Source organism: Rissa tridactyla, chromosome 7 (genome assembly GCF_028500815.1).
Source record: "Rissa tridactyla isolate bRisTri1 chromosome 7, bRisTri1.patW.cur.20221130, whole genome shotgun sequence".
NCBI classification, from domain to species: domain Eukaryota; kingdom Metazoa; phylum Chordata; class Aves; order Charadriiformes; family Laridae; genus Rissa; species Rissa tridactyla.
Genome location: NC_071472.1, coordinates 7,713,599 through 7,740,834, shown reverse-complemented (window position 1 = coordinate 7,740,834; position 27,236 = coordinate 7,713,599). Strand labels below are relative to the sequence as shown.

At 37.7% G+C, this 27,236-nt stretch overlaps 1 protein-coding gene across 15 annotated transcripts in view; it reads left to right on the top strand.

The window, feature by feature from the left end:
- R3HDM1 (R3H domain containing 1) overlaps positions 1-22,441 on the top strand; it is an 85,028-nt gene extending 62,587 nt beyond the window's left edge. For 9 of the 15 annotated variants that reach the window (XM_054207898.1, XM_054207901.1, XM_054207902.1 and 6 more), the window contains 11 exons: positions 3,642-3,902; positions 4,399-4,519; positions 9,379-9,533; positions 10,121-10,269; positions 12,467-12,585; positions 13,178-13,345; positions 16,412-16,581; positions 16,799-16,949; positions 19,019-19,101; positions 19,931-20,015; positions 21,011-22,441. In XM_054207898.1, coding sequence (XP_054063873.1) covers positions 3,642-3,902; positions 4,399-4,519; positions 9,379-9,533; positions 10,121-10,269; positions 12,467-12,585; positions 13,178-13,345; positions 16,412-16,581; positions 16,799-16,949; positions 19,019-19,101; positions 19,931-20,015; positions 21,011-21,378 — 1,830 coding nt within the window. In that variant the 3' untranslated portion in view covers positions 21,379-22,441. The other 6 variants (XM_054207905.1, XM_054207908.1, XM_054207899.1 and 3 more) reach the window with 5 other exon arrangements.
- The last annotated feature ends 4,795 nt before the right edge of the window (positions 22,442-27,236 follow it).

Below are 27,236 nucleotides of genomic sequence, written 5' to 3'. Positions count from 1 at the left end.
TCTCTTCATCTCCTCTCTGCACGGGTTAATCTTTAGTGGATGCTGACCTTTGCTTGGGTGTTTGTAAGTGGCGTGTGATAGCAGTGTAATGACTGGCTAGCTTTTCAATCACAGTAACGTATTATCTGAGCGGGGGAACCTGAGACTTTAACGTGTTTATTTCAATTAAGGCTATATGTAAATATCTCTATATTTAGATATATATTATTTCCCCTTGTAAAGGAACAACATTTCAATGCTATTTTTTGTTATGTTTTGTTAGCCAGTCAGTACCTTTTTATGTCCCTGAATTAACCTCTTTCCATCCTTTCTTGTTGTTTCTTTGTCTGCTCTTTCTTCTTCTGAACCCTAATACATTTTGAGGGATCAGCTGTTCTGGTTTTATGCGGTTGCCTTTTTCTAGCCTTTTTGCCAGAACTCTTACCGTTCCCACTTTACCAGCATCCCTTGTTTAATAAATAGAAGCTGCAAATGAAATATTTTAGTCTTTTGTGTTTAAAAAGCAAAACAAAGAAACAAAACAAAAAAAAACCCACACAAATTGAAATTGAAACCTAGTGAAGGAGAAGAGTGACCCAAGGCAGAATCCGAACTAAAGTCCAGGTCAAAAATTGAGGCTTCTCAACTCCCCAGGCTGTTCTGGTACTCTAATGAATACATGTTTGCGTTGGGTTTATGTGACAAGGTTTTGGTAGCAGAAGGGGGTGCTGCAGGGGCGGAGAGGAGAGACCAGGAGCTGCCAGTGTCGTACAGAGCCAATTCCAGGCAGCTCCAAGACTGACCTTGTGCTGCCCAAAACTGAGTCAGTCATTGATGCTGGTGGCGTCTCTGTGATAATGTATTTGAGAAAGGGTCAAAAACACCGTGCAGCTGCTGTGAGGCAGAGGAGTGAGAACTCCGCAGACACCAAGGTCAGAAGGAGGAGAGGGAGGAGGTGCTCCAGGTGCTGGAGCAGACATTCCTCTGCAGCCTGTGAAGACTATTGTGAAGCACGTTCTCCCCCTGCAGCCCATGGAGGATCACTGTGGAGCAGATATCCACCCTGCAGCCTGTGTAGGAACCCGCACCAGAGCAGGTAGAGAGGCCCCGAAGGAAGCTGGAGCCCACGCAGGAGCAGGTTTGCTGGCAGGGCCTATGACCCTGTGGGGGACCCGTGCTGGAGCAGTCCCTTCCTGAAGGACTGCACCCTGTGGAAGGGACCCACACTGGAGCAATTTGTGAAGAACTGCAGCCCCTGGGAAGGACCCACACTGAAGAGGTCCGTGAAGGACTCTATCCTGTGGGTGGGACCCCACACTGGAGCAGGGGAAGAGTGTGAGGAGGAGGAGCAGCAGAGATGAGGTGTTATGAACTGATCACAACCCCCGTTCCGCATCCTCTGTGACACCTGCGGGAGGAGGTAGAAGAGTTGGGAGTGAAGTTAAGCCTAGGAAGAAGCAGGGAGGTTGGGGGAAGCTGGTTTTAGTTTTGTTTTTATTTCTCGCTATCCTACTCTGCTATTAATTGCCAATAAGTTAAATTAATCTTCCCCAAGTTGGGTCTGTTTTCCTGTGATGGTAATTAGTGAGCGATCTCCCTGTCCTTTTCTTGACCCATGAGCTTTTCATCTTATTTTCTCCCCCTGTATTGCCAAGGATGGGGAAGTGATAGAGCAGTTTGGTGGGCACCTAGGAGCCAGCCAAGGTTAACCCACCAGTGTTACACAATTGCTATTGATATGTATTCATAGTTTTTATTTTGTTCTTATTTTCAACATAATTCAGGAATGTCTACTAATAATAGATAAAGATTTATCTGCATTCAGTAGCCTGCATATAATTAAAACTATATTGTAACTGTTATCTGTACTTTAGGTCCACAGTTCTAAAAGGACTTGCACTTCATGGAGGGTGTTTTGTTATTGATGATCTTCTTTCTCTTGCTATTTTAGTGTTTGAATATGTGTGGACTGCAGTCAGTATAACATACCTCCTCAGTAATGAAATGAGAATGGTTAATTAACCAATGTGAGCTTTCTGTGTGAGTTTAGCATATGACTTATTGCTGTTAGTAGCAGCTAGTTCAGGTGTCTCTGTGCTTCGATTCACAATCACGGTTAGGCATATGGATGTTAAAGCAGAGAATGAAACTCCTTCCAGGTTTATAATAATTTCGAAGCATTTCACATTCAGGAAATAAGTTCAAATACTAACTGTGCTGGCAGATTCAAAAGTTTATTCCTGCTGATGGTAACTTAAGTAACATCGTGAAAAGGATTGATGGTCTTGGCTCATAATCTAAACGCAACACATCTGTAGTTGGTACCAGGTACTCATGCTTGTACTATACGTATCACTGTAGGACAAATGGACCAAATCAGAATTTATTCATATTGGTAGTGTAACAGAAATAAATATGTATTGACTGGGCTTATCCTTTGGATATTTTAATATTAACTCATAATTAAATATCTGTATCTCCTTTCTAAACTAGGTATTATGAAAAGTAGAACGTAAAATCCAATGTAGAAAAGCACTGAAGTTGTGTCAGTAGGCATCATTATAGACTGAAATGTCAAAGGGAAAGTTAAGATTGTCGATCTAATGAAAATAGGGCTTTTAAAGTTGCAAAGGTATTCTAAATAAAGTTTTAGGTGCAAATTTGTATTTCCAGTGGTAATTAAGAAACATTATTTAGCCTGGGAACTATAAAATTTCATCCTAAAATGTGAACGTAGCTAATCAGTAAAAGACAGAGCTTGCACTTACTCTTTCTTGATTAACTCCTATCTTCTTCATGATGATTAACTCTTATCTTCTTCACGATCTTCTTTTAGTGTTCCTCCATGTTTGGAGAGTCTACTTTTAAAGTGTGGGCTAAATCTTCATGTTTAGCAAAAAAAATACAATTGTGGTGATCAGTTCTAATTTCCAGGATACTGATAATTTGATGGTGAATTGCTTGTAAAAAAAAAAAAAAAAAAAAAAAAAAAAAAAAAGGAGCTTGGGGTTACAGTAATAGAAGTAATAATCGCACAGGGCTCAGTGCAATCAGTATCATAGTTTCAGATGTTAATAAAATACAGATAGTAGGAAACCTCTAGAACACATTTCTTAAAACTGTTACCTGAGTTTAGGCTAAAAAAAATTAATCCTTGCATGTAATATAATACCAAGTTAGAGGAATGTACCTTGTTATTCATGATTACAGCCTCATTAACTTAAGCTTTTAAAACTGAAAATTACTTAAGAAATAGTAATGCCTTCTGCTATTTTAACTGCGGTTAGATGTTTTCACTCAAATTTTGGAGTCCAATCAGAAAATGTTAGTGACCCAATTTCTGACTCTTTTTTTTGACAATTGAATTCTTACAATAAGTAGATAGAGGCAGATGTAATCCAAAAATCAAATATTTTTGGTAAAATGAGTTAAGTGTCTAAATGTGGATGTTCTGTCCTGCTGTCAGGCCTGAAGATAATTTACTGCTGTGTTCTATCATGTTCTTTGTTCTTTGGCTGATGTTGCTAATGCACAGTAATTTGAGACATGCGTATCTGAAGCTTACTGAGTTATTTGGCTATTGCTATTTTATTTTTTTTTTCCTTGAATGTGCATTTGTGAATGTAATTTTTCCTTGTTTTTGTTTTTTTTTACTATTACAGCAAGACAACCTAGGATCACAGTTTAGCCATATGAGTCTTGCCCGTCAGCCACCTGCTGATGCCGCTGAGCCTCATGCTGCGATGTTCCAGTCCACCGTGGTCCTCCAGCCCCCACAGCAGCCTGGCTTTATCATCGCAGCTGCTCCACCTCCACCTCCCTCTGGCCAACCAGTTTCTGCTCCAGGCTACTCGACATCCAGCCACCCTGTCAACCAGCAAGTGCTGCAGCAGCAAGGATATATGCAGCAACCTGTGCCACAGGTACCATGGCTCTGCTTCCGTCCTCCCAAAAGCTGTATTTAAAAAACTGATCATGCTGTTCTACTCATGAGCTTTTTATATGGTGTGGGGCCCCTGTTCAGTTGCTGCTGTGTGCCTTTATTCTGGGGCTGGGAGTTTTTTCTGGCTTACATGCTTTGAAATAAATGACTTTGGTTTACTTGAGGAGCAATAACCACCCAGATTTTCCTATTTACCTGTAGCTGGTAAAACTCGTGTTCTGCGTAGTTTTCTAGTGTCTCAGAAGTTTCTTTGTGGAAATTGGGAATTGTTACTTCTACAGCAAAAGTAGAAGAAATTGGCTGTTAAAGAGGGAATTTATGTAGTATTTTTTTAATTGCTAAGCTATTTAACATTAGTTGCCCCTTTTAATAAGTTTTGCATCTTTCTTTTGTCATGTGATTGTTTTTTGCATTTAGATGTCTGCCTTCTGTAAACTTGCAGGTAGTGAATCTCTTTAATTGTTGTTCATTTTTAGATGCCAGCTTGTTACTGTACCCCCAATCAGTATCCGCACTCCAGTCAACAGTACCGGCCTGTTTCTGTCCACTACAGCACGCAGCAAAACCAACCACTGGCACAGCCTGGGCAGCAGACAGGTTTGTTGAATTCTTTCAGCATTTCATTAAAACATCTTGTGTGTGTTTTCTTCTGATTTTGCTTTTTAAACTTATTTTGCTGTAAAATGTCAAATGAAGTAGAAGTTCAGATATGGGATACAAAGTGTAACTAACCTAAGGTGGAAGAATTTGAGTCAGTTGTTCATGAAATTAGGGATTACTATGAGTGGCTCATGCTGTAACTTCAATTATAGGATAATATTACTTTTAAAGTTTCGAACTGAATAATTAAAAAAAAAAACTTAGTTACTAACTCTTTAGCAATTTACAAAATAAAGATGAATCATACCTTTAAATGATGTAACATTGTGGAGATATACCTTAACTGAAAGTTCTAAACAAAAGATACTGATGTTAGATGTTGTGGCATGGAAAGAGTGCTACGCTCAGATACTGGTGGTACCGTTTTAATTTGTCTTTCTGTCCTATGGTTAAAGGTATCTGGGTATTGAATAGAATATATAATGAGACTAACATGGCTAGAACTAGTTTTCTGCTCCTCCTATTTTTAGTAAAGATTTTTCAACTGTTTCTGAGTTACCTTTCTATGAATGTTATCAAGCTGTGTTTCTGTCTTCTTCCTTTCCTGTTGTCTCTCTTTCCTTACAAATTGTAACCGTAGCTACCATTATTCTGATAATCTGTATTTAAAAATACTATTATGACTTCTTCAGTAAGATTTGTGTTCCTGAAACAAAAATGTACTTCTAATTAATATCTTGACTCGCAGTCAAAACTTTCAGAAATAACTAGTGATGTTTGGAGGCAGAGATCCTTAAAAATCAGGCTGTTACACCATGTCTTAGTTTAATATGTTAGACTTAGTGTCCTTTTGAGTTTTTGTCAGGAAGAAGGATTTTTTTTTTTTTGATTCCTCCCTTCGCCCCCGGCTGTGTGTTGCTCTACAGAAATAGGATGAAATATCAGCTTTTACAAATATTAACTGGATTTCTTTATAGCTGTTCTGTGAACTAACCTGTAAGAGGGATGGTTCCCTCTTCTGCAGTTCTTCTGGGAAGTGCTCCAATAGCAGCAGTACTTGAAATTGTTGTTCAAGGTTCAGTTCACAATTTTACACAGGATTATTTCATTGCAGAATCATCAAGATGTGATGCCCACTTATGGTAGGGTTGTCAGATCATTTTAAAATATTGTTAGTACCTGCTTACTGCAAAATAGAGCAGCACTTTTCACTCTTCAGAAGTGAAAGTATATTGACATTTTTTCAAAGGAAAACAAATGACTCATTTTTGCAATTTGTTTTATCCATTGGTGTTAAAGATGCGTTACCCGACTGTATTACACAACCTGCTTTCCTTCCTCAGAATTTTTAATACCTAGACTACTTAATAGCAAAAAATCAGAGGCTCAGCTGGGGTTACTTCCCCACTTATGGGGGCACCCGATGTGACTAGCCCACAAACTCGTAAATCGGAGAGAGCCCGGTGTATATATGTAGCTAAACAAAACAATCTGAATTTGAAAGCATGGGGCGATGGTGCATCAGCACCCAGATGCAAAGAGAGGAATTGGTTCCTGTTAGGTAAGTTTCTTTCTTGTATGTTTTTAGCTCTTTCGTTTTAACTGAATTTCACTGCCTGTAATGTGGACAGGGTGAAAAGCATCAGCAGCTAAAATCTCTGTGTTCTAGAAGAAATAAAGTAAGAAAGCTCTGCTTGAGTGCTTTGAAAATGTACATTGTACCTGTAACCCTGACATCAAGGGATCGCGTTTAAGCAGTGAAGGGGTGGTCCAGCCCATAATTCCATTCAATCCTGTTTTATTACTTGGTGTTTACTAGCACTAATGTAGAAAGAAATATTTTACTAGCAACTGCATAGTTAGTGTTTAACTCAAAATCTGCGAATTGCTACCTAGCCATTGCTGGCTCTGATATACTGCTTTATAGGGAAGTTTGAATCGGCATTCTAGAGATGGAAGGTTCCACATCATGTTTTCTGTTCTGTAAACTGCTTGGGAGATGGTGTATTTTGAAATGATCTCTCTTCTAGATTTATCTTAAACCTTAAATATTTGTATTAAGTTGACACAAAGCTGAAATGGTTGAAGCTTATTAGCACCAGCTGTTTTTGAGACAAAAGGCAGCATATTACTTGGCTAATCTAGCAATGTGTCTGGTCAAAAGTGAGAATTAACAAATCATGCATTACATAAAAGCCGTGCGTTTTATTCATCTTATAAAGTGGTTACTAACTATGAAATAACTTTCCAAACACAAATTTAGATAAAAGACAGCTTCTGAGAGCATGGCAACTGAAGCCACTTGTGGTTTAATGTTATGGAGTGGCCTGACTATTTATGAGCTGTTGGATTCGGGGCCGTAACACTGTCTGAGAGGTTTACATTTCTCACAGTGAACCGGTCTCTTTTTCAGCTGCTTCCTGGCTTCCTTTTTAAAGGGGTTTCAGGTGAAATATTTGGGGGGTTCACTTTTAATAAGAGCACTTTCCTTGTCCAAAAGATGTTGGGAGAAGAAAACTCTCTTTAAGAAAAAGGCACTTCCGATTGCCGTGATAATGAGGCCGAGTTACCATGAGACTTAACCACAGGTTGATTAAAAATCTTATCTGACCTACAGTTACTGTAGGGATGTCAGCTGAAGTTCAGCTAGCTTCTGCTTCACAAGGCCAGTGAGAAAACTGTAAGAGTTGGAACGGTAGCTGTAGCTCTAACAGTTGTAACCAAGCGCAGCCTGTTAACCAAGTGACCAACTGATTGTACGTGCTCTCCTGTTCTTCAATAAAGGCTATTTCTCCCTCTTGTTATTCAGAAAATGTATTTCTACATTCTGTGAGTTAACTTTTATCAACAGTGATTTCTTATTAATTGTGTAAATATTAAGAAACACGCTTCTTTTTTTTTTCCTCCACTCTTTCAGTGTATTTCTGTGTAATGAGACAATCTGCTATGGCAGGTGTGGGTTTTCTGCTGAGTGCTGCATTTCTGTCAGACCACTCTCTATGCAGAGGTGAAATTGCGAAGCTAAAAATAGAGCATTCTTTGGAACACTGTGGGGAACCTTCTTGGCAGTCAATTGATATTGTTCCAGTTCTCTCTGCTTGCAAAATTGATTATGCCTGTCTCTGGAAGTGCCAGAAAAAGCTGAAAAATATGCATTTACATTGCAGTTTCTGGGAAATGAGGGGTTTAGATTGCAGATGTATTGATTGTATCTGTCATATGCTGCAGCTTCCCATTCTGCTGCTTTTTAGGTGCCACAGATCATTTTGTTTGTTACAGATATGAGACGGATTTTTGTGTGCAGTTCAAACTTAAGAGTTATTAAAAATTCTAGTTACTAATCCTAATTCAAGCATGCGTTGTTCTGAAGTTTTGTATAGTACTCTGAAAATATTTATAGTATGTTGTAGTTTTCTAGTGAAGAGCTCTCTTGGTTTTAACAAACTGAACCGTCTTCCCTTTAATTTTCTGAACCAACATTTGATTATATTAACACTCTTTTTTTTTAAGTCGTCTTTATTGCAATTTCTATAGAGACAGTCAGCTGAGACTGTTAATTCACAATGTTCATTGTACCCTGTATGTATGTAATCAATGAACATTGGGGGGTTTTGTTTGCAAAAAAAAAGTCTTTTGTTTTAACTGACTAATAATTTTCAAAACAGACCATGCAATTTTTTTAAACAGTTAAAAAAAAAAAAAAATCCAAGTGAGTTTTTGCAGCTATATGTGCTTTGTTGTAGTTGCCTACCAAGGTAGGGAGCATGGGGAATGTCACAGTCAGTAGAATGTGAATGTGCCCAAGTTAAATACAGACTCTTCTTGCCGTCAGTGCATCTGGACAAGCCCAGTTTTGTTATTCTGGAGCATAAGTGGCTTTGTCTCAGAAACACTAACATTTATGGGTTGTTGATGATGTGGTAAGTAGCACATACTTGTGTAACAGAGTATGACAAAAAGAACTTGTGTTCTGCATGTGTTTTGATCATGGTAGCAGTTACCTACTATATGCTTTCTTTTCAAAAAAAAAACAAAAAAGGCAGGAGTTAAGGTTGGACCTAATAAATGCACACACTTCCTGTTTGGCACTGGTGCTTGGGGTTGTTTTGGCTTCTGGTTTTGGGGAGTTTGGGGGTTTTTAGGCCATTTTTGAAAGATAGCAGAGCATACCAGTTTAAGCAAGAATAAATTGTTGTAGAGGCACTATACAGGGGTGAATATGAAAATCTTTCTTTTTTCCCCCCAAGATAACTTTGACTATAAAATGTCTTCCACTGTATATGAACGTGGCTTTTACCTGGAAGCTGTTCCTCAGTTCCAAGTTGTTTTTAGCATTACAGGTTTCTGGAGAAATCATCGCTTCTAAAATATTTGTGCATGTGCCTTACACAAATTTTCTTGAAGTGTGATTCAGTTTTGAATCCTAGTCAAGATGCTCTCATCCCTAGGGCACCTGAGGTACTAGTAGGATTTAGCATAACTAGAATTTCAAAACTAAAGTACCTAGAATGGCCTTGTTCATAATAACAGACAATTAATTGGTTTTTATATTGTCTAGCATGCTTTGTTCAAATGCTTTCAGCTTTCACCAATCAAATCAAGGTGTTAATGCATGTAACTCACTTAAAGTGTAAATAAATATTGCAAGCATGTGAGAGCAGCACTGCAAACAGTATGTATAGTGTGAATAAATCTGTTAATGTTCGCTTCTTTTTATATGCATGATAAGTGCAACTCTTTTGAAGTTTCCAAATTTAAAAAGGCATTGGAAAACGCTACACATACATTTTCATGTGGCCAACTGTGTATAAAATATGTTGATTATTTGCAAGTAAGATTTAAATGTATAATTTCAGGTTACCAGGTTTTGCCTAACCAGCAACAAAACTACCAGGGTTTAGTTGGAGTTCAGCAGTCTCAGAATCAAAATCTAGTCGGTGGCCAACACAACAATGTTGGGAATCAAATTCAAGGTGTGATTGTTCCATACCCTTCAGTGCCATCTTATCAGGTGGGTAATTTATTCATAACTTTCCAATCACTCTTCTGTGTGTTTGAATGACTTTTTAATTATTTTTTTTTTTTAGCGCATTGCTTTGTAAATGGTAGAAAGCTGCAAGCAGGTGTCAAAGGTGACTTTGGGAACAGAAATAAAAAAAAAAAACAAGAAAACAAAAAAACCCCCACAATTGAAGTGAGAAGAAAATCTGTCACAAGTGTACAAGTTCTAGTCCTGGTGAAAGCCAAGTGCTGTCTTTAATTGCGATTCAGAGGATGGGGAAGAAAAAGCTCATCAGATTTCCCTCCCCATCACCCCACTTTCTATTGTAGAGAAAATCTCTTTTGTTAATTGACGGAGTCATTTGAAACCAACACTTCAATTTTGGGGGATGAAGATAAAAAATTGTTTGTGTGTTTTTTTTAATAAAGCACTATTATTTCAACTATTGTTATCTCTAGTCTTCTGGATTTAGAAAACTTCAGCAGATCTTTCAGTTTCTGTTTATTTTAAAAATTCTAATATAAACTAGGTGATGGTCAAGAGAAAGAACAGAACATTGGCTGCAGATGAAAATCTTACTGCGTTTTCAATTTTAGGTTTCGGTGCCTCAAGGTTCGCAAGCAGTGCCCCAGCAGACGTATCAACAGCCTGTTATAATTCCCAGTCAGTCAAATCAAGGATTGCCCACAACAGGAATGCCAGTTTACTACAGTGTCATTCCATCAGGTCAACAGAATAATTTAAGGTGAGTTTAACTCCATTATTTGATTTCTCAGCAAATAGGCTTAATTGCCCTGGATAACTGACAGGATCTGCTATAGTGTTGTGTATATTAAAATATATTGCAACAGCAAACTTACAGGCACTTCATTATCTGTTTATTTTTGCTCTTCTGCAATTAACTAAAACAACCAGTACTACTTTAATCGGGACATACTTCTTAGACTGGAAAACATTGTTTCCATATCACTTTCAGCAATACTTTACTAGAGTTCCCTGTCTTAAGTTTTCTTCATTCCTTTTCTTATACATGAAACACCAGTGTGTTCAGCAGCAACGCCTTTTTGCAGTAACATTTAAGATGACCATCCATATTCACTGGTTTTGTCAAAGATACTACTTTAATAAGGTGTAGAGAAAAGGGAATCTGAATGCCTGAAAAAGACTGATTTCCTTTTTGGAGCTTTGTTTGGAAGAAGCTTAGATTACTTTGTCCGTGTTGCTAATGAGGCCTGCTGGCACAAAGCTGGCTATGAAACAAGTATAGGAACTCTTTCCTGTGCTTGGCTTTTGTTTGATAAATAACTTTTTCTTTACCTACCTTGGTAACAGGAAATTGGTCTACATGTACAGACCTTCCTGTGTATGCATCTGCGTCCCCAACACAATTTGAGTATTTGTGAAAGGACAGATAGACAGATACCTAAAAGGATCCATTAGGATTAATGCTTCTTACAATTTTTCCTTTCTCTAGTTTTTTGAACTTACAAATGTGCATCATTTAAAAATACCTTGCTTGCAGCTTGCTTCATCCTTTTGTGAGCGCAGAGACTTAAATAGTATCTATGTCATCGCTGCATGGCTTCATCTACTTAAATCTGAATTCTTATTCTTTGTATCTGAAGGTTCTTTTTACCCTTTTCTTTGTAGCTATATTTGCGGTTCAATGAAGCCATAGGTAGACATAATCCCAGATATTTTTTTTGAAGTTTTGTTGCTTGATTTTTTTGCATCATTTAGAATGTCTTTTGAACAGGGGAACATTTAGGAATTCAGAGCAAACTAGCAACTAATGACAGCATCTTGCTTTTATCCAAATAGTTATGTTGCAGCACTCTGACTAGGAAAGCAGAATAGTGTTCTGCAGGAACTGAGTAGTCTCAAACCTGCAGGTCACTACTGAAAACTATAATCAGCAGACAGATGAGAAGCTGTGTGAGAGCACATATCCACACAGATATAAACCTATCTGGTTTAGTTTTCACTGAGTTTTGTCTGATTTAATGGAAGGGGATCTTTAAATTGAAATTATGTAATTGAACTGTGGGACAAAGGATGGAACAAACTTCTTGTGACAACATAGGTTAAAACGTTAAGTTGAACAGGATTACAGCTACTTTTTTCCAGAATTTGAATTAATAAAATATTTTTTTTCTTGTACCTTCAGAATGTTTACTTTATCTGTTAGTACAGAAATGAGTACAGGGTTCTATAGGCAGCATTCTGATTATGGTCCACCAAGCTGATGTTCTGGCTCTGGCAGTACGATCAGTTAGTGGTATGATAGAATTTGCCTATGCCTGTTACTTACCTGTTTTTCCCCTGAATAATACCTGGCATAAATAAACTTGTAAAGTTATTCTTTTCCTACATATTACAAACAAATGAAAGGTTGTTTATGTTCTTGAGTCATATTCCTTTTCCCGTGCCCAATTTGGTAAAGCCATGGAAAGGCAATCATCTCTTTAGGCTGTGTTACTTTCCACGGAAGCAGAGGCGTGCTCAATGAGCTGTCTGAGCTGCATGGGGCCAGCCTCCAGCATCGGAAATCCTCATGGCAGGTTCTGTGGTGATCGTTTAACTAAGACCTACTTCTGGTTAATTGGGCAAGATGACAAACTGTTGTCTCATTCTTATTCTACATGTCTTTATACCGATATAGCCCTATCAACACAAAAACAGTATATCGGAATAGGTGAATTGGTACAGCTTTTTAATGTTTGCAGGGCATAAGTTTTTGCCAAGGAAGAGATGTGAAACTTCAGTCTTCTGAAGAATAAGTAGATTTGGGGGTAGATGGGGATATTATTGATTTTAAAAATTAAAATCTCAGTGATTTGCAGTATGTGTGGACAGCAAATGCAGCAGTCATGATTGAATAAATTAATGTAGTGTAAATGCCTGTTAGTCATATTCTTTTTCTTTTTTTATTATTGTTACAGTTCATCAGTAGGATACTTGCAGCCCCCTGGGTCAGAGCAGATACAGTTTCCTCGAACATCATCACCATGCAACTCTCAGCAGCTTCAAGGACAGCCGTGTGCAGGTTGGGGGAATAAAGGTTTTATTGAAAGACTTGCTATTATTATGCTGGGTGATTGGATATTTGCTATTAAGGGTTTTATTTATAATTAAATACTGTATTATATTTCCTTCTGTGTTCCATTTTTGAAGTTATAGTGGAGGCAAGCTAACTTGACATCTCAATTTGTTTATCTTTGAAAGCTCTAAAGTTACTTTCTTAGAATTCGGTAACGTGCATCATAATGCCTTGCTTGTCTGCTTGTGCGTTGAGACAGACATGGGAACTATACATTGTTAGCAGAATGACTTTCATCTTTTCCTGAATAGCTCCATGGGTCTGAAAACTTTGAGATTTGGGTTTGCAATTGATAGAACAAGCAAGGTATGTTTTGGAAGCAGTATACTTGGCTCTTCTACTCAAGGAGCATTCTAGATTTCACTTAATGGAGTAGCAGTAGCGATTTTCTTAAGAGTTTCTGAGAAGACAGTGAAAACTATAAGTGTTCTGCATTTGGATAGAGAGGAGAGGTAGCTTTTTGACCTGACAAAAAGCTAAATGAAATACTCCAAGGCTGTGTGGGGTGTTTTGTTTTTATGGTAGCCTTATTTTACTGCTTTTACTTTCATAGTTTATAGCAACCATTCAAGTCAGAAGCCATCACCTCCTACATTATTGCCACCTTCATCAAAGTCAAAGCCACAACAGGCTGCTTCCATTGTGCACTACAGCATAGTGTCTCCACCTTCATCATGTAAAAGTTCGCCCACTGGTCTTTCCATCATGCAGCCAATAAAAGGTATATTTTATTGGGATTTTCATGTAAGCCATTCTGTCTAGAAATCTGTTGTAAATGATCAGATTGATTTCGTGGCTAACTGCTAGAACAACTGCAGCCTGAGTGCCATCTCTGCAAATAGTTTTGTTTCCTTTTTTTTAATACTTCATCTGAATTGCTATTATTGTAACTTCTAAAATGACAACTTGGAACTTAAGTGAAACAATAGCTGACTTCATGGGGGCAGCCTTCAGCAGATAAGTGTCACTTAGCAGAAGCACTTAAATCGTGTTTGGAATGTTTTGATCTACAAAACATTTGGGTAATTTTTAGAAGATATATGAATAGCAGCCTCAGTGGTGTGTGAAAGCAGTGGTGACATAAAGCTTGTCATATCCATTAAATGTTTATAAATGTTAATATCCAAACACTTAAAAACTCTGAATTTCCAACCATAAAATTGATGGACTGCTCAGGAAATTAAGAGCACTAGGGTTAGCCTCCAAACAAGAGGTTGTAGAACATCATAGCAGTGCTGTCTTTGTTTTACCAATAGGGAATTTGATACATTAGACGTTTGGTTGGCCAAAAAGGGGTAATCTCAAATACTGCTATCTCAGTATTTTGCAAGCAATAGGTTAAACAAACCTAGGTCAATGACTTAGATTCTACTATAGATGTAGTGTTTCTTACAGACATTTATCTTTTAAGGTATTTTTAGAACCTGTTTATTAGTAAACAGATAACATGCAGTTAAGCGGCAAGGTAGCTGGATTAGCAGTGTACTATAGTTCATGGGCAGGTTTGGTTTTGTTTCGACTCTGCTTCAAGCTTTTTTGGCTTTAATTCTGGAAGACTTGTTTCAGGATATCTGAAATTGTTCTTGTGCTCATTGGTTCTTCTACCTTCCTAATCTATCCTGGAAGTGCTGGTTTTATGCAGTTTTGAAGGCCTGGTTCAAACCAGTTAAACTGTGATTTAAAGACGCTTGGGGAAAGGGGAAGCCCCTCTAACACAGGGAGAAAAAATTCTGAGAGACTAAAGAAAAGCATGCTTTTCAGTAAGTGATACTGAGAAGATGAATCAAGGCCACTGAGGTAAGGACGAGGACATACGCAGACAAATAGCAGAGTTGTGTTTCTTTTCATTTGAAAAAGTTATAGAGGACTAGACGGCAAATCTGGGAAGCTTTTTCAAGGATTTCTTCTGGGTTTCCCTTCTCATGGGTTTTGACAGGTGATAAAGTGTTTGCGAACTGACTTACACGTTCTATGACACTTCGTTTTTGGCAGGATGCTTGTTTACAAAAAGAATGTCATTTATTTTCATTTACTGAAATGCTGTGGAAAAACTTTTTCTGGATGTACAAAGTTTTCTTTTGCAGTTTAATTACCATTTTCAGGTTCTGACATTTTTTTAGAAATGGTGTTTAGATGGTTTCGAAAGACAAGCATGTTTTTGTTGGAAGTTCAGTTCTCACAGAACAGAGATAAGTCAAAAGAGCATGCTAGAGTGCTGCAGAATAAAATACAATAATATAAAACAGTAAGGTGTAAATAAGTATAATTTATAATATTTATGAATATATGCATAAAACATAGACATTAATCAAACTTTCTTGTGTAAAATGTGGTGTGTATATAGATGTTTGGTACATCTCAGGTTTACATATGGGGATAAGTTTATGGCTTTATCGCTTGGAAACTGTTGTGTTTTATTTTATTACGATTATGTAGTAGCTGTCCGTAAACAGAATTATATTTTATTTTGCTGTGCAACAAAATAGAAAGATTTGCAATGTGGCCCTTACAGGGACAGAGCAGGGACTCTTAAATTTATATCCTGTGCTAAAGCTGGCCAGATATCTGATGCTTCCATTTTAATCTGTAACACATGGGTAGAACTTTCTGCCATTAAAAAGAAAGTACAGATGTGAAAACTTTGCTAATATTACTTCATTTATTTTTATAAATATCAATATAGCAAATACTTCAGAATACAAATTACAAAAGATAATATAGTTTTAATATTATGAGTTCATTATCCTACATGGTTTGGTTTGCTTTTTGAAGGGGTCTTTTTGCGGAGCCTGAGGGTAGTGAAAACAATAGCTCATTTTAAAAAATACAAGACGAAAGCATTTTATAATCTGTATCTGACTGCTCCTAACTAATGCTATGACGTAGGTAGCAAATTAAGAAGACTGTAGACTCCCTCTTTAAAGGTGGATGATTAAATTATGTTTAAACCATGTGTTTTAATTGTGTTTTCTGAGAAATGGTGTAAACAGCAGGTAGAGCAGAGAAGGAAATTGCAAACAACCATTTACAAGTAAACAGGACGTTATATAAATTACCTGGGCCAGAGCCAGGTCAAACGGGGAGGACGGCTGCTCCCTCGGCAGCCTCTCATCACAGCTCCTCATGTGAAACCTCATGGAATGGTGTTGGCTGTTCGGCCATTCTCCCCTGACTCTGGTGTTTCTGTAGCTACCACAGCAGCGAAGTGGTGCCGGATGTGGGGATCAATTTGCAGTCTCTGCCCAGAAAAACATTCTTGTATAGAACTTGCAAATGGGGGTAATTCTGCCTCAGACTAAAGGTTGATTCCAGGTCTTCCTACTGTATGCCATCGTATCGTATCAAACATTCAGAGTCCATATTGATGTATATCATGTGAAACTAATTAGGTAGCTTCTATTTTTAAATAAAGCATGTTTGCTTAATACCACACGTTCTTCAGCACATTGCTCTGACAGTAACTACCATGAATGTTGAATACCTTCAACTACAATTAAATAGAAAGACTTCTTTCAAAAATATTCTCAATAATGAGTTTCAGTGGTTCCACTATCTGTCTTAGTTCTGGGAAGTCCTCTCAAATAGAGGAGTTACCTATTGCAGATGTATCTGGTAGTGGAAATGTAATTGTACAGAAGATACCGCTCTAGTTTTCTAGAATTCAGCTTATTTAGGAAAACATTCCTTATGTTATTTCAGCTTTTTTTAAACTCGCATCTGTTCTGCTAAAATGAAAAATGAAATGTATGATGAACTGACTGTATCCTGTTGATTTCTTGTCTTGTAGCGGTAGCATCACCACCAGGTGGAGGAGTAGTAATGATGCAGCTAAACATACCTAACAACCCTCAGCCTCGGAACCATTCACCTCCACAGTGGAAACAGAATAAATATTACTGTGATCATCAAAGGGGGCAGAAGTCCACAGAACTTAGCACTTTAGACGGTGCTGCACAGGTATGAGGGTTTTGTTTTGTTTTCCAGGATGACTTAAAATTGGCATAAATTGCATCTTTGCATGTTTTTTCAAAAGCTCTTTTTGGGGAATAAAAATCTGCTACAATTATACTTAATATAGCTATTTTAACTCTACTTAGGTCTTTAAATGCTGTAGGTGTTGTTTAGCTTGTTCAACTAGGTACTTTTTAAAACACTAACTTGTTGTTTATTCCAGTTGCAGCATAGTCCTCAACTAGGTAGTCCTGTCACCTCACCGGCCCAATCACCAGCACCAGCTCAGCTATCAAACATGAAGAACATCCGTCCCACATTAACACCTCTTTCTATTGTGTCCCAGTTTTCTAGACCTTTTGTCCCTGGACAAGGTATATTTTTAGTTAACTAAAATTTGTGTATATTTTCTATTTGAATGTTTTAAAATACAAGTTATAGGAGGATTTTCTAATGAACTGTGGCTCGCTTTAGTAGTAATATTATAGAATATCATATCATAGAATGGTTTGAGTTGGAAGGGACCTTAAAGATCATCCAGTTGCAACCCCCCTGCCATGGGCAGGGACGCCTCCCATTAGACCAGGCTGCTCAAAGCCCCATCCAGCCTGGGGCACCATTGAACACCTCCAGGGATGGGGCAGTCACAGCTTCTCTGGGCAAACTGTTCCAGTGTCTCACCACCCTCACAGTAAAGAATTTCTTCCTAATATCTAATCTGAATCTCCCCTCTTTCAGTTTAAAACCACTACGCCTTGTCCTATTGCTCCACTCACTGATAAAGAGTTCCTCCCCATCTTTCCTGTAGGCCCCCTTTAGGTCCTGGAAGGCCACTATAAGGTCTCCCCGGACCCTTCCCCAGGCTGAACAACCCCAACTCTCTCAGCCCATCTTCACAGCAGAGGTGCTCCAGCCCTCTGATAATCTTCATGGCCTCCTCTGGACCTGCTCCAACAGGTCCATGTCCTTATGTTGGGGGCCCCAGAGCTGGATGCAGCACTGCAGGTTGGGCCTCACCAGAGGGACAGAATCACCTCCCTCGACCTGATGGCCACACTGCTTTTGATGCAGCCCAGGACACAGTTGGCAATGCTATTGAAGCGGCATCATCAAAATTTTACCCACTCAAGCATCATGTAAAATTTCACCTTATCTCTCTGCACTGATATCGTCCCCTGTGTTCTCAAAAGCTTTTGATCATCTTGTTATGGTGAAAGCTACTATAACCCACTAGCATTCTCATATGTGAAATTCCCCATTTCAGCATTGAAAATATTAATAAAGTGTTTGATGTAATTTAACTTCAAGTTTTAACCATAAATCAAGAACTTGATACACACTGTCACAAGGGATATAATTTTAGAGCTACAAAAATGAAATAAATAATGTGGGACTAGTGGATCTTAATACATTAGGTGGGCATATTGTCTCTTGGGGGAAAAGATATAGAAATGTGATGTTGAGGTGAATGTTCTGCCAGACTCACTTATTAGTTGATGATGCCCTGAATCGAACCACTGCCTAAGCGAGAATTCTTCATTCCTTTGTAGAAAAACTAGCCAGATGGGACTAGAGCCCGTAGCCAGTACTGCTGCTACTTCAGTTAGTATTTCCGATAGTACTCACACAAAGACAAAAAAAAATCCTTGTAGAAGAATTTCAGTCCTCTACTGCCGTGTTAACATAAAAACAGAAAATAGGCAGTTTTCACTGAGATGTGATAGCTGATAACACGTAAAAACCTAATAATAAAAACCTCTTTGTCAGTGAGCAAAGATGTCTTGTTATCGTTCCCAAACTCAAAATGAATGGGCCTGTTTTACAGAACGAGTGACTTTAAAGGAATACTTATGGAAAATTCTGCACGCCTTCCTTACCGATAAAGAAAACTTTTTCTTGTCTGTCTTTGTCTTAGCTGCTGCATAATCTTTGTCATTGCTTTGTATTCCCATGTTGTAAAAATTCCAGGTTGTCTGTTGTAAAGTATACCTCTCAACTTCCTTAATCTTCTGTGATTACTAAAAACTTCTATTCCAGTGTCTCTGGGGATCCTTGGAGCAAACAGGAATGTGAGGATGTACCTGGGATCAGGGATATAACCATGAAAATTACTAAACTACTACACTGAGAGGAGCTTTAGTCTTATTAAGCTCATTTTGAAAGGAGAGGAGTTAGATAAGACTGCAATGAAGAAAAATTTTAGTGTGTCTTTCAGTGTAATCCTTAAATGCAAGAAAGCTTGTACCTTTTCACTTGTGACCAGTATGTGACTGACTTATATTTATTTAATTGTGCCAAATCTTACTTTGTTAGCCTAGCCAAATACACTACTTTGTGCATTGTTATTCTGCTTTCTCTTCTGTGTAAGATATACATAGTAAGAGGAACTTGGAGGAAGATTTCATATAACAGAAAAACCCTTCTAATTACCTTTCTCTTTAAGGAGATGCCAGATACCCATTGCTTGGCCAACCCCTGCAATACAATCCACCATCTTTATTACGTGGACAAGTAACAAGCCAACAGGTATAAAAGAGAACAATCTCCTGGCAACACTGAAAAAAAATAATTCAGGGCTACCATTATAACCACCGTGAATAGGGAAATATGTTATTGCATTAGAAAAGTAATTGAGTGGAAGGTGCTTGCTTTCCAGTAATGGTTTTATTCTGTGTTGATACTTCTCATTGTTCTTGTCTTCTTGTGGGTTTTTTTTTAATTAAAAAAAAAAAAAAGAAACATTTTCCTGAAATTTAGCTTTGGGCACAGTGTAGATTATGGCTTATTTTTTTTAATCAATTTGCCAGTGGTTCCAAAAATCAAAGAGAATTTTTGCTAAAGGGATTTTCCTTAATTTGAATAACAATTTAAAAAAAATAGAAAATATATGTAGGTATTTCTAAACAAAGAGTGGGTGTGTTTCTTATAAGAAAAAACAAAACCAAAATATTGGTCTTAGCAAAGCTAAAAAGTTTTGCCATCTCTTTAATTTTTGGGACAGACACACAGACCCCCTACCTCTAGCTTGCTCAGTTCTCTCTGAAATCAGTCAGAAGATATGATGGACCAGGGGGCAGGGAATGGGGGGTGTTCTTCCAAGAAGATTTAAGGTGATTATTTTTTTTTTTTCCCATCACTTTCTCCCTTTCTTCTGGAGCCAAGGATTGAATGTGCCTGACTGCAGGATTGCTAAACTCCCAAGACTAAAATTGGACATGAAAATCTTTTCTGTACCATGGTAGCGCAGATTACTTTCCAGACATTCCTCTGCACCGTTTTTCACTGACCTAACCTAGAAATTTTAAGATACTGGTGCATTGTCACTAAAGTACATCATTTATGTCAATCTTTCCAGTGTCAACCTGGAAATAGACATGGAAACAGGGGAAAGAAACCAGCAAAGAAGGCTGCTTCAGCAGATCTTGGTGCAGGAGAATCAGGTATGGAATTGCTGATTGACATAGTCCTCCAGAAAAATGACTTATGGTGATGGGCTGGGAATGTAACAAAAAAAGCACAGGTGAGAAAAGGGCCAGAACAAAGAGAATTGGACAGAAATGGACATGGCAAACACTGTAAACATAAGGATGGGGACTTGATTTGGAGAGAGGGGAAGAGGGAGGGTAAATGAGAAAAGTGTAGTTTTGAAGGCTGGAGAAAAGACCAGAGAAGATCAGGATTGGACAGTACTAAATGGAAAGGCATGTTTGTCAGTTTACTGGACATAACTTCTATTATATTGTTACATTAAATATTGTTATATTAAATATACATACCCACAGTTCCTTTTATTTGCATAAAATGTGAAATCAACCATAAACCACAAATTAGTTTGTGCTTCTCTTTGTCATCCCCCCCCCCACCTTCTAATATGAATAAGCACATGGATTTGGGGGACGTATTAGGAGATCTACAGGATTAGCTCCTTGGGAGTTGGTAAAGATGTCACCCAGATAAAACCTGACATCCTCTATCTTCATAGCTTTACTGGAAAGAATTTCTTTTGCAAGTGACACCTACTATCAACTCTGCAGAAAGTTACAAATAAATCAGCTTTTCTAAGAATTTACTGGAAAGGATTTTTTGGGAAAAGGCAGACTAGTTTTTTAGCACAGTGATGTGTGAAGAATTAACAGGCAAAACAAACCCAGTGAGATGCTATAGTGAGTTCTCAAACCTGCTGCAAAATTAGATGTTATTTTATTATTTTTCCCTCTCTCGAGATTTTGTATTCTCAGCTTTTATTTGTAAGCTTGTGGCAGTAAGCAGTGCTAAATGTGAAAGCAAAAGGCTGTCTAGAATACCAGAAATGTAATGTCTGTGTACTTGTATCAGCCAACTGGAGATACAAGTATGAAATAACTCATTTTCCATTGTGTGTGTTGTATCATTAAGTACAACGGCCAATTTAGATTCAATGTTTTTCTTATTTCAGTTGTGGGAAAAGTTCTAGAAATTACTGAACTGCCAGAAGGCATAACTCGTATGGAAGCAGAAAAACTATTTGGAGAACTTTTAAAAGTTGGTGCCAAGATTCGGTGGCTACGGGATTCGCAATGTCTACAAACACAGCAGCAGCACCATCGTCGTTACTGTGGCAGCGGAGACGGTAGCGTGAACACTGAGACATCCAAACCTAGTGACTTGGCTTCCACTTACACGGTTCTAGCGACGTTCCCTACAATGTCAGCTGCTCAGAATGCATTGAAGAAACAAAGTAGTACCTCAGTGAACAAGTTCAGGCTGAGAACAAGCAAGAAGCACTATGACTTTCATGTTCTGGAAAGGGCTAGTTCTCAGTAGCAGTTACATCAGTGGACACTCAGCCTTTACTACTTCCATGTCCTCCTCTCCTTGATTGGCTTGATGTTATGGGGTTTCTGTTCTCTTCGTAGAGACTCCTGGGATGTTTTGTCATATGACATTAGCCATTGAAGAATAAATAACCCAGTGATCCAGCAAGATGAAGAAAAAAAAAATACAGAGTTAATCCCAGACAATAGCAAGGAATCATCTTTGAGACAGGCAGCTTTCTACAAGGAATGCTGTTGAAATGCCCCCTACTTTTATAGTAGTTTTGTTTTATATTTTTGAATTCTTGTATCAGATCCAAAGTTCTATTGTACAGCAAATGTTCATAAAAATCCATACTCAGATTTGTATTTTATAATCCCTTTTCACAGCCAGCACACAGCTGTCCATTCCAAGGCAGAAACCTGAGGATTGGTGGAGGGGAAAAGAGAACCATTTTCAAGGAATTACACTCATTTTCTAGCAAACTACCCCAGATCTTCCAGGTTAACCTATTCTTTGTCCCCTGTGGCTTTTTGTTTTGTTTTTTTAAGGAAAAAAAAAAAACCCAATATATAATTTTAGTAACTAACTCCTTAGATGGTCATTTTCTTTTGAGATATTCATTCCAGCAACGTCAAAAGAAATTACAAGTAGGTTGTACCCTTGAAGGATTCACTTCTGATCCAGCAAGATTAATAATTATTTAAAGGGGAATATGAATAGCTTACAAAGAATGTTCACAGAATCACATTTTAATATTTCTTCTTTTTAGCAAAAATGTGAAGAAACTAAAATGTATCTTCACAAGTGATAAAATGTTTGCACTTTAATTGTGTTCCCACCAGTATGGATCTCTTTATCTTCCTTTTCACGCTAAGATAATTGTGTTCGATAAGTGCTGGAAACCTTTTTAATGGTTTAAGTTTTCATCATTTGCAGATGCTCACTGGACATTAAAGATTCATTGCACATAAATGAAACAAACTTTTTTCAATTTGTGTAATTTGCAAGGCTGTACAATGTGTGCTGATGCAAGCCTTTTTCAGTTCAAGAAAATAAATGTTTACAAACATGAACTTTTTCAGTGCACTTGTTTAAACTTCTACGAGTCTTCTGAAACCTGGATGAACACATACTAATGGTTTGGATCCCTTCAAATGTGAGAAAAGAAAATAACACAAATACTAGAACTTCTCAAAGAACCACTATTGCTGTTCCTCTTCTTGAAGCATTTATTTACATTATCCTGCCTTTCATTTTAAATGTTTCCCCATATAAGTAAAAAGAGGGAGACATTGATCAGACACCATAAGGGACTGCTCCTGTTTTGTTTATTTTTAGCACAGGCACTGATTTGCTGTGTAGACAAGCAACTATTTGTTCTCTTCTGAAGGCTATCGCTTTGTTAAAGATGCGTTTGTAACTTCTGTTAAGTGGAAACTCAAGGTAAACATTGTTTTGAAACATATTTTACAGAGGAAAAGTAAAGAATTTAGGTGCCTAAACTAGCATTAATTTTCATGTTGTGTACAAAAAATCCTGTCCCTGAACAACCAAACACAAACATGTGAAGTGGCAAGAACAGTCCTATGCGTGTTCAGTTCTTAATCTTTCACCTGATGAATCGAAGTACTTGGAAGAAAAGTGACCTTTCTGGGAATAATGTAGACTAATGACTTGGGACTAATATGGGACTTGATTCTGCAAAATGCTGTAGCAATAGGTATTTACGTGAGTAAAGGTAAACTTACACTCAGATGCTCCCCTAAAACAGAGGGGAAGATGTTCAGCTTCAAGCCCCTAGCCAAAAGACAAATCTACTTATCCCTGTCTGCTTTTTTAAAAGGATGGTACTTCTTGGCATTTGAGTTCTTATGCTACTACTTGACTGAATATACTACATGAACAAGGGGATATATTTCTTCCTTCTCAGGTTGGATTGCTGTAGTTTACTGCGCCCAAAACCAAAGACGGTAAGAAACCCATTTATGCAGATTATAATATTCCCCTGCTCTGAATAGCACAGAGATAACATGACTAAGACACAGGGTCCATCACTGCCTCTTGCCAATTTCCAGTGCTACTTCAAGATTATGGTTTTAATCCTGCAAAAAGTAGTTAACAGATTAGAGGTCTGTAATGACAGGTGTCACAACCCAGAGAGGCACCTGTCTCCCCCGGCTAACACATTCCAGGACAAGAATTTTCATAGGTATAGAAGACTAGTCGGTTGAGAGCTTCCATCTATTCTGAACACCTAAGAACTAAATCTAACATCAAATTAAACCATTTCCAAGCGATGCTGCAAGACTTGCTTCATTTAATAAACTTTCCCCATAATAACCAAAGAGAAGAAAATGTAACGACAGAGGTAAGCATGGAGAACACACACAATCCAAACAAAAGGAAGGGAGGGTTTAGGATTAGGAACAAGGCACCCAGCAAATATTTAATTCTTAACCAAGTTAGTTGTAAACTTGAGTGCGAACTGCCCTAAAAGAAAAAATTAGAACATTTAATAAGCCAGTTGTATTCTAATCCTGAATCTGATACTTAACTACAATTACTACAGGCAGGTCACCCTTTCCTCTGTGTTAAACGGGGGCAGTTACATTTTTTTGATCTGGATGTGCTGTTACAAGCCACACAGATACAATTAAAGTGACTTTGGAAGCATCAAAGGATTCTGATGTCTACAGTGGGCACAGAATTCATATATTTCTGCTTTACAGTCCTGTTCGTTCCTGATTTTGTGTTACTTCATACTGTCTCTAATAAGTGAACAGGGTCTAAATTCATCTAACGAAGACCATTTGTACCTTCCAGGCTTTTACATTTCTGCCCCTTTTGGTTCCTTAAAACACACAAAACTGAGGACTCCGTACAAACCCCTGGAACTAGATTTGTTTCATAGATTTGGATCATGTTCTAGAAAGCAAATAAATGCACTTTATGGCATGGAACAGATGTATGTAAAACTAGCATTCTCGAGTGTTCTCAACAAACGTTCTAGTATTCTAGTGTATTTCAGCTTCCTATCATTTAACATAAAAGCCATTTTAAAGTAAATAATGGCGAAAGGAATTATATTGCAGTAATTTTTAATACATTTCATTTGGTTGCGAACATGTCATAACTTTTAAGGCTGAGGAAAAAGCACTGGAAGAATAACCAGAAAAGAGAAACTAATTTGACTATTGCCTCCTCCACCAAAGGCTGCTATTTCTTGATTTTAATTTCTAATTAATACAGTTATACTGCTTTACAGAATGCATCCGTGAACCGTGACCAGATCAATTTGTGATATTACAGTGAAAATGACAATTCAAAATTAAGAAAACAAATTTAAGCTCCATACTCTGGCAACGCTCAAAACCAGGTGGAGCTGAAATTGGATTCGGGTAGATGATAACAGCACACCTGAGAATCTACTCACAGCTTCCACGTGGCTGCCAAACTACAGCCTCACATGCCCCATATTTCAGTAAGACTGCACTGGTATGAAGTGACACGTTATGAATAGGCATCTTGCATTTTACCTGAGACTCCGCCCTGAGCAAATTTAACCTATTATAATCTGAAATCCTTTTCTTTCACTCACACTTAGAAAATGACACAAAAACAAAAGTAGCGGAACATCTACAAAGAAATCCAGCACCGTCGTGTACTGTACAAGTGCTTAGGTGTTTCTACCTGCAACCATCCCTTACCCTACTGGCCTTCTGTAAAACACACTATGTTTCAAAATCCAAGTGGTACAGGACAGTGGTACACAGATGGAAGTTCAGGTTTGCCAAAGCACGAGTAGAACTGTTTAGCTTGGTAAATTAAACATACACAACATGCCTTTCACAGTATGACCATTTTTTTTGTCTTGCGCTATTCAAATAGCTCTATACACTTATCCTTATCTAGTCATGCAAGCCACTTCTCCCTCTCAAGGTGGAATAAATAGTTACATTCTTGTGCTATGACACTCATTTGTGCCTTAAAAATTCATATCTGACATGTTTGTTGCTTTCAGTTAATCTTATACTAGCTTGTTTGGATGTCTGAAATTGGAGTCATAATTAAAATTGTGATTAACTACTTTTATAAGTATCTATTTTAGCTCCATGACGCGTTTTTCCCCTAGAAAATTTGTACTGGCTGTACCTTCCTGTATTTAGCCCTGAGGTAAAGAACGTTTATATGAAGTTTTGGATAAAATTGATCAAATCACTTTAATGTTACAGGTCATGAAAAATTATGGTAGTTTGAATTTTTATATATTTCTAGTGAGAAAGGACTTATTTCAATCCCTTCAATGTTTCTACACCTCAGTCTTCATGAAGGTTGGTGTGCTCCCTCTATTCGATGTCCTGCTCCTGTTCACATTTAAAACGTTTTGGGTTTGGGTATTTTTGGCTATTGATGTCAACAAGTATAAAGTGAACAATGTCAACGGGACTTCATTTTGGAAGGCTTATTTCTTGGGTGTAGACCAGAACCCTCAAAAGGGCCTAATTTCCAAAACATTCCAAAAATTAAGTCCCTTTAAGTTCTCTTATTCTGAAACCTGAGAGCAAAGTCACTATTCACATCTGAAAAATTCAGACGCAAGGTCCGGTGTAAATGAAGTTGCTTCCTGGCTGACTTGAAAATGTATGCAATTATGTTCTTATTACAACATGTATGAGCCTCCTTTTAGTTCAATGTCTGCCTTGTGCGTTTAGGCTTGTAGGGCTGGAGTTTGGACCTGACTCTGGCAGCCCCTTATTAGCAAGGTTTATTTTTTTATCCTGCTTGTAACTACTTGACATTTTGCGATGTTTGTTTGCTCTTTGTCGAAATTTGTCAGGTTGAAACTGGATCTTGCTAAACACATGATTAAGAAGCGGTAAAATTTGGTCCAGGACACAAACACTTCGGTGTTTGCTGCTTTTTTTCATTTTTCAGTCTTGCTGGTAAAGCACATGAGCCTAGTCATTATACGGGATGCATGCAATTGCAATGAACTGTTTCTGCACTTCTGAAGAAAAACTTGAATGTCAGATAAGACTAGTGCTGTAAACCAAAGAGCTATCTAGGAAAATCTGTATGTTGCTGATGGTTGTATGCTTTTAAAACTGGTATAATTATTAAAATAAACTGTGCTGCTGTGGATAATGCTTAATAGTGAGGTTTATTTTTAATTCAGTTCCCATGCCCCAGTTAACTGAGAATCTGAGTTAGACTAAGGACTGATGATAATATACCATGCTCACAGTAGTGAAATCTTTCAGATGCAGGTGCAGCAGCAGTGGAAGGCATGGTAGAAGCTGGCTGCAATATGGACTAGCTTCAACCCTAAGTGATCAGTTACATGAGAGTTCCCCAAATTACTTGACTTTTAAAAAAAAAAAAGAAAAAAAAAGGCAGCAATATTGCACATCATACTTGAATTACAGAGGACCTTGGTTTTAAATTGAGGGGAGACACTGGCATTCTGCTTCTTTCTAATACCTTAACTTTTGCACTAGTTGGAGGGTTAATTAGGGAGATTAGTATGCAGCACTTCCTTGCCCTTCTTATGGTTTCCAAATTAGTTACTCTAAGAAACAGCATTATTAAGTGTGCTATGATAGTCTATCACATTGATTTATACGTGCTAGGAAATACACCAGAGCTTGTCTCCATGTTTACTCAAATGTGTTGCCTTTTTACTTGGCTTAAACTGATAATTTGATTTGTTAATCATGGATTAGTGTGAAGCAACAGTGCAATCAAAAAAAGTAATTCACTAATAAAAATATTTTCCTTTTAATCTAAGTAGATCTGTGTGTTTTGGGGGGGAATTAATCTCTTAAAATATAAATGACTGTTTTGCGTTGTTTCCCATACTGACT